The sequence below is a fragment of the Dreissena polymorpha genome, chromosome 2 (genome assembly GCF_020536995.1).
Source record: "Dreissena polymorpha isolate Duluth1 chromosome 2, UMN_Dpol_1.0, whole genome shotgun sequence".
NCBI classification, from domain to species: Eukaryota; Metazoa; Mollusca; class Bivalvia; order Myida; family Dreissenidae; genus Dreissena; species Dreissena polymorpha.
In genome coordinates, this window is record NC_068356.1 from 124,730,113 (window position 1) to 124,738,764 (window position 8,652).

An 8,652-nucleotide genomic window follows, 5' to 3' on the forward strand; every position below is an offset into this window, starting at 1 on the left:
CTTAAATTTAAATGATTAAGTTGAGCAGATTGGCATCATTGCCATTGAATATATATGTAACTAGACCACACCAATGAAAATGTCAACAATCAGCTCCTCTATTCCGCGAATGCCTGAACTTGTAATCTAATGAGCCTAAATGGCATTTATCATAAAAACATTTTCTCATTAATACAACATAAAGCTATTTTTCTATATTGATTGGTACAATTTCAGTGGATTAAACAGTCAACACCCTGCCCCACTGTGTATATTAAATTATTTGCAATGTTTCACACAAACTAGCATTTTTTCATTTATCTCTATGACAAATTTAAGGTGTTCTGACTGTTGTTTTTTTCAGTATTAAGTTAAACCCGTTTGATATATTGATGATGCCGATACATAAGGGTATGCTCTGATCATTTGTGGATGGACTTCGTCCAAACTCCATGAACAGGAACAAGGATGCCAACAAAATACCTTACGCAGAAGATCCTTTCACCAAGAAAGTATAGACATGTAAATCTCTAATTAAAGGGGATTAGGGAGCTGTTTCAGATTTTCAACCCATTTTGAATAATTTATGCAGCTCATGCTTTCAACAGTATGTGAAGATTATAAAATGCATAATACATATGCATTCCAAATTAAATATAGACCACAGATTTTTTACTAAAACTTCGCATAAGAAAGTAATGCAAAATCATCAACAGTTAAATGTATGTTATATGAAGACACTCAGATCATACATATTTATGCATGTATGTAGCAATATTATTCAATAACATTTCAAAACATCAAACCCTTATTTCTAGTTTATCACTTAGGCTTAATATACACTTGGTTATTTGAATTTTGGTATGAAGTACCTCCTGTGTATTTAAACTGTATTTGTATCTGCATTTAATCAGTATATTTGTTTGTTGTTGTATTTATATAAAATGAATATAAAACTGCATTTATATCTAACTAGTACTTTTTAAAACTTTTAAGGTGTTTGAAAGTGCTGATCAGTCCTGATGATACTTCAAGGCCGCACAGTTAGCGTCATTCATGGGATCAGATTCAATGATTTCATGTGCTAATGATATCAATATTTATTGTCTCCAAAAATGTCAGGCTATTTATTATTAAGGTCAGTTTAGGGTTTGGCATTTTTTGTATCTATTAATGATAAATATAATTTTAACTTAACATGCCTTTAGTTGAAAGATTCTTAAGATTAACCATCAGCTTTTTGGAATATGGAAGTGAATTGTTTTTGTCAGAACAAAACATAACATACTTTCTGTGGAAAGGACTAGGAAATTATTATTAACTTAAATTGAAAACATTAAAAGAAAAAACATTAAGATTTATGTATTGATAATAATAAACATATTTATTTTAGCTAGATTGCATTCAAAGCCTTAGGCTTATTTAGATATTCTAAAGTCTGTTTCTTGGGAAGAACCAGTACACGGTGTATTTGGAAAGATCATGAGAACGCTCCCCAAGTAGGGATCAAACCTGCCGCCTCTCAATGGCTAGGCAGGCACCATATCTACTATGCCACAGCAAGATTGTAAAAAGATACAATGTATATAAAATATACATAAAATGTATGTATTTCAGCTATGCCAAGTCACATGCTGATGACACCAATGTCGGTGATAGCTGCTATGGAAGTGTCGGTGTACAGGCATCTCCTGACATGCATGAACGCTCCACAGATACCAACATACCAGAAATAACCATCGAATACATTAATGCCTCAGTACAATAAAATCATGTTTTATACTGGCGTGGCAACTTTCGTTATTTTTAATTCTTAGTTTTTGACATTCATTGAATTTGGTACCGACAAGTTATGTACTGAAAAACTGAACACTGTTAAGATTGAGACAGGGCGTAAAAGAAAGTTAAGACCTGGCCCCGTGTTCACAAAACATTTGTTGCAATCGAACATCGATTGTGCTTGTCATTGAAAATGGATTTCCATTGTAGTTGATAGGCAAAAATGAAAATCGATGTCAGTTAACCCTTTACCCCATAAGAAGCAGAGTGAATATGGCTTTTGCAACCAGCATACAACCAGAGAAGGCCTGCGAGTGATTCGCAGTCTGTTCAGGTTTTATGCTGTTTACTGCTCATCAGTAACTATGGGTTGGAAATAAAACTTTTTAAACTTGAATTTAATTTTGTTTAAAGGGTCTTTAATTAAATGTTCCTTCCTAAGGGACTACAAATGCATGAAAATGCGTATCTAAGTGGTAAAGGGTTAAACTCGATTTTCGATTGCAAAATCGTTTTGTGAACACGGGACCTGTTGAGTTTCAATGACATAGTTAACAAATTAATTGATGCAACAAAATGATAACAACTCTTCATTACTAGTACTGTATTGATAAATAAAACATTTTTTTAATTTTGAATGAGTTGTATCTTTTCATTGTGTTTTTTTTACGTGAGTGCTATGTACAGTCACATGTTGCATGTAAAATATACTTTCAAATCACATATATCACACGCCATATAAGTAAAGATTTATATAGTGGATATTTGTTGGATTCGGTGGATTATCGATTTTAATTCACGAGTGATCATAGAAAATATTTTTTTCTATGATCACGAGTGAATTAAAATCGATATTCCACCGAATACAACAAATTTTCTTTTTATTTTATGCTTTTTTCATGGTTTATATACATTGTTACAGCGTTTAACTAAAGAATTTCGCTGGGATAATGACGTCATTTCGTCAAAAAATGACGTCATTTCACAGTAAACAGTGAACATTATTGATAATTTTTACTGATAATTTTCCCTGTTTGAAACAGTTAAATTATCAGTTTTAATTCACTGATATTTCTCTATAACCACCGGAAAGCATAAAATAAATATGTATCACAACTGTTTGTCTTCATTTTCCAATTGATTAAAACTAAATAATTGGCCATGTGTATAAATAATGAACCAAACAATACGTCAGAATAATATGAACATATTTTTCATTGCTGTTGTGCACAGATGAATTTTTAAGTGTATTTCTTTGATGTCAAAATGTCATCATATAGGTAACTGTAAAAAAAAACTGACACTTTTTTTGGTTCATTATAAATGTACATATGTCTAATTACATAATTTTGCAGACAATTCTAAAAATTACGGGATAGAGAGATATTGCTCATTTTGAGAATTTTCCTCTTTTACCTTAATTGTTCCTACCATATGTTAGCTATTTCTCCTTTATATTGTTTAGTAAATAGTTAAAGAACATTATCTAGACACCTGTTAATTATGTTGTGCAGACATGATTTAAACCATATTGCTAAATGAAAAATTTAATCATATAAAGCAATTACTTCTTTTGTTACAATGTTTACAATACTAACAAAAGCTCAGATAGAATTGAAATAAATAAATCTTCCCCCAGATTTGGAATTTAAATGTGAAATGTAACAAATTATTCGATGAAAAAGACAATATAATAGCGATTCTCTATTTAAGGTCACAATGTATATATGTAGAACAAAAATTAAGGAGACATTCATTGTAAATATTCATAAAAGAATAATGCAAGCAATTTAATTTCACGTGATTAAATCATTAACAGTAAGATGCCTTAATATTAACCGACTTGAAATGAAATCAGAATCGTAAAGCAAGCAGATGAATAAGGCACTTGCTAAATAAATCAACTTTAATTTTGTGGCATTTTGTTTAATTTTTACCCGATACCTACCCGGATGGGAGACAACTCTTGTTCGCCCTTAGTTTCGAAAAGACCGAACTACTTCACATGAGATACGTCATAAATTGCGTGTTCAATTGAATGAAAATTATAGTACGAAAAGCTGATTCTGTACTAAATAGTACAGTTAACGGGGATTAATTATTAAAGACGTTAATACCATCGCTGTTCGAGGGCCTACGGCCTTCAAGGCGATTATTCACTCTGCGGGCCGATTATCACTTCTGACCCTCAAGCAACGAGGTATTAACCTCTAAGTAATCCAAATGTTTAACAATGTTTTGTATGTGTTCAGATGTGATAAAGTGATAAACGACACGATGTTACAATAAATACTATATACACACTGTACACGTCTTATCAGTGATAATTTACGCACGTGCATTACTCCCGTTTTTTTCCATCAAGAAGCATTTTTTATAATACAAGTAAAATGTTCATGACATTTGTGGGGACATGTCAATGTAGAATACAATATTAACCTTTCGGACTAAGTTTAATTTAAATACATGTACTCACGTGACCTTTAATGGGTGTGCATGTCTACTGATTTATGTTTGCTGAAAAATGGCGAAACATTCATCTTGTCAACTAACAACATGTCGTAACTAAAGCATGTGTACACGTTCACAATTTTTATTTGAATATTTAATATAGTTTGAGCTACATTTAAAATTGAAATATTAGGATCTATAGTAAATCTTGTTATGTTGAAATATAACTTAAGATTTTTTTTCTATTATACATGTTGAAAAGAATTGTTTGTTTCAGTGGTCATATACATCAAAAGATATTGAGAGCACATAAATAATGTCGTTCAATATACAAATTGAATTTATTTTGTTCAATTTTACGTCACGAAAAAACATATTATCGCGCCATAGCGTCTTTGATAATAGCTTGTCATTAGTGCTGATTAATAGATCAAAGAAAGTCATATAAACATAAGAATATTGGGTAAGAACCGCATTGATCAGTTTATTTATTTTCTAAGGCAGAGCTAAGGAGAACGTCATCAGCGCACTGCTATTTCAGTGATCAGCGAATGAAATAACTGGAATCGAATAACAGCTGTGATTCAAGGCGTTATAAAATAGGTTGCCCTTTATACGAAAGACATTTCAATATTGGATATGCTAGAAAGTGCTTCGCAGAACTTCAGTGTTACCATGGAACGATTTAATTCGGATGATTATTATCATATGTCCGACGAATACGACTACGAGGCCGACCCCAACAATGTACCAATCGAACAACTGGTGCCAGTATCGCTTACGTACGGACTCACATTGATACTTGGATTGATCGGAAACTGCTTAGTCATTATTTCGGTAGTCAAATTTAAGAAAATGCAGAACGTGACAAATATATTTTTACTAAGTCTGGCTACGGCGGACCTTCTGTTGGTCACGATATGTGTGCCTGTTAAGGTAGGTGAAATGTTTCGCATATTCCACTACGTTCATGTTAGCATATGTATGAATTATATAAATTTTCTGTTTTCTGGGACATTTTATACACCGGGGATGCATTAAAAATTGTATGAATGTAAAAATAATTTTACGGATAATAAGGTATACACGGATGCGTTTTTAGTGTTCATTTTTCTGAACCTTTGTTCACAGCTTTGTACTGCAATCTTGCACACAAATCATTTAGTATTTAAATGTACATGTACGTCAAAATTAGTATTAAAATCAAAACTTTATAGGTACTGATCTGTTGTTGTTCTTTGATTAAAAACAAATAACGCATAATCGTACGAAAACACTGTTTGAAACAAAAACAAAACTCCATTTATATTTTTCACAATAGTAACTTTCATACGCACGTGCATCGTTCGTCTTTTTTAATATCATTAAGAACATCCTTATTTGATATCCTAATAACATGTAACTTTATCAGTTTATACCATGTTTCCCGATATTTATTTATTAATGAGATTTGAGAAAGAATGAGTCTCGAGATAATTGTATGGTCGCGTGTCATTCTTTGACCAGTCTGCATGACACTCCTTTGGATAAATTAAGGGCAATCGAATTAACAATTACAAACAGTACAGACTTTGTCAATGAACAATATTGTAATCAAAACGTTTCGCCACAATTATTGTCTGTATGCCTTAAACAAAAAGAAAAACACTACATTAGAATGATTTTTGAATAAGTTATTAAACATCATTAAAAAAACAAAAAATGTTACAAAAAATGTTTATTTTTCAACTTTTTCTTCTGTGTGATTAGTATTTGTTATATTACATTTCGTTATATTAATCAGTTTAATGGTAAAGAACAATACAAAAACACCAAGACAAGTTTTAAAAACGATTAAAAGAGAATTTATGGTGATTATGTGGTGTAATACCTTTACAATATTTTATTGACACGTATATCCACTAAATAGGAATAGGTAAATTAGTTCGATTTATTAAACAAATAACTTCATAAAGGTCTTTTGATCGTTCATGGATATTAATCATATATAAATGCCAAGCCGTCAAATCTGTTTACATAGGACAATCATTTAGCGATTGATACATTACTGTAGAACATACATACAACAACTGGGGTTGAACGTTTTATAATCTGCTTTATTGTAATCAAATAATTATATCGTTTGACATAATTTTTGCACTGTTTTATGTTCTGATGTTTTGATGCGGAAAGATCATACAGCTTAAATTCAGAAAAAAAATTAATGAGCTGAAACTATTTGTAATGTCAAGATGTCTTTTAAATATCCAATGCTTAACCAATTACAATAGAAAGAGCAATGCATTTCAGCAAGAACTTCATTAAACGTGATTTTATAATTTACATAAAAATTGTAAATTTAGATTTTAAAGTTCAATTAGGACGTGCTTTTTGGTTCAAGGATATGAACAAGCTTGGTTAACCTAAGAAGCTGTTTCTTTCAGTGTGTCGCATTCTTTTCCTACACATGGACGTTTGGAGCAGTGATGTGCAAGCTCGTTCATTATGTACAGAACGTCTCAATCTTGTGTTCAATTATGAACCTGACTGTGCTTAGCTTAGAAAGGTCTGATTTCGTTCAGTAAATTATAAATCATATGTTTTTCTCTACATTTCACACATTTTAATGCTTCGTACTTGATATTAATTTTGAGATTTGTATCACTTTCCAAGTACGGATGAACGAAATATAAATGTTATAAATACATTATCTTTGCAATTAAAAAATGACATATCAATCACGTACAATAGGCAATTAAATATGTTATTTATTCTACTATTGTTAGACGGGTATACAAGCCAATGCACTAAATAAATTGATTAAGAAGTCTTGCCAGACTATTTTATTGGTATTCCATTTGTAGATGTTTATGAATGAATTAAGCGTTATCATCAATTTTATGTAATGCTGTGAATTAAGCTTCTTGTAGATGACAATTATAAAATCCTGTGCACAGATATTACGCCATCATCCATCCAATAAGAGCTAAATGCGTCAGCACGGTTACACTGGCCAAAAAGATAATCGCTGTCATTTGGGTGCTCAGTTTTGTTCTGGCAACTCCAATTTTAGAAGGAAGAGTACGTAAGATTAGTGTTGTAATTGGGAACAAAACAAACAAGTTGTGTATGTTGTCAGATGCATTCGAGCACCATAATTACTAATGAATGTAATAATTGTTTAAAACTACAAAAACTTAAACAAAATATTCCGAAACCTTTTTTCACTATTTTACAAATCAAACTCACATTTGAATAAGATAAATTTAATGTGAATGTGCCGCTCTATATAGATCAATTTCATTTATATCAAACATTTTCACACAGAAAGTAATTGTATATTTCAAATACGTTTAATTATCAAATAAAATAAAACATTCTGGTTGGAGTACACTTGGTATATAAATGATTGACTCTTCGCAAGAATGAATAAATGCATAAACAATCTCATTTAATCGCCTGTGAATTACAAAATATATGTAACGGAAAACATCAATTGCATGTATTTGTTTTGCTCACTAGTTACATTCATTTGGTCGAGAATTCGATGTTCTCTTACCATTCTTTCAACTTACAGATACATAAACCTGTTGGACCAGAAAACGCTACTGTCTACTGGTGCACCGTGAGCTGGGAGACACCATTGTATGGTCAGCTGTATGGCGTGTACATGTTCCTCTCGATTCTTGTGGTGCCCATGTGCCTCATGGTCTTTGCATATTCTGGCATTTGTAGAAAAATGTGGGTACTGCACCGAAAACGACCAAACATTGCCCAACATAGGTAATATCACATTTCATCTATTGAAAAGAGCATACACATTTATATTGTATTTGTATTTTTAAGATTTTACGAACAAAAAAGTATTTAATAACTGTTGTTGAGCATCAATAACGTAAATTTATTGTTAACTTAACAGACATGTTTGTACGTTTTTCACTTTCCAATGCAAGTATCAATTTTAAAATACTTTAATTGACGCAGTGTGTGTCAAAATAGAGAAACAGCGAGAATAGACGGCAGTTCATGTGGGTCTAAAGGTTCGCAGATCTTTGAACTAAGGGCCAAAGGTGGCAGCAAGAACCCTTTCATTATCAGACTAACGAAACCATCATCGACGCCCATGAATGATAAACACACACGACGACAGGTTTGTTTCTATTCGTGTTTTATACCATTTAATGTTAACTTCTTTTCAGATTAGCAAGTAAATTTCCTACCAAAAAGCAAGTTCTATTGGAAAACGTTCTAATATGCAAAAAAAGACATTTTCAATAATTGAAGGAAGCATGCATATGTGGTCTAAGATTATTTTCTTATATATTTATTTTGTATCACTACGATTAATTATATTGTACATTTCATTCGAATTGGCATACGATCTCGTGCTTTTTTGCAATCCATTAAGGTTCATGTGATTGCTTTGATTTATGCACGTAAAAGGTTGATCCTCAAGATTTCCAT

The 8,652-nt window shown here is 31.6% G+C and overlaps 1 protein-coding gene across 1 annotated transcript; it reads left to right on the forward strand.

The window, feature by feature from the left end:
• The first annotated feature begins 4,917 nt into the window (after window positions 1-4,917).
• Window positions 4,918-7,975, forward strand: LOC127870058 (orexin receptor type 2-like). The gene is made up of 4 exons (XM_052412716.1): window positions 4,918-5,145; window positions 6,633-6,754; window positions 7,146-7,269; window positions 7,766-7,975. Exons 1-4 carry the CDS (start codon window positions 4,918-4,920, stop codon window positions 7,973-7,975), a joined length of 684 nt encoding a protein of 227 aa, XP_052268676.1.
• The last annotated feature ends 677 nt before the right edge of the window (window positions 7,976-8,652 follow it).

Coding starts and splice junctions, on each gene's coding strand:
- LOC127870058 (XM_052412716.1), top strand. CDS start 4,918: ATGTCCGACGAATACGACTACGAGGCCGACCCCAACAATGTACCAATC. Junction 5,146..6,632: donor CGATATGTGTGCCTGTTAAG/GTAGGTGAAATG, acceptor TGTTTCTTTCAG/TGTGTCGCATTCTTTTCCTA. Junction 6,755..7,145: donor ACTGTGCTTAGCTTAGAAAG/GTCTGATTTCGT, acceptor TCCTGTGCACAG/ATATTACGCCATCATCCATC.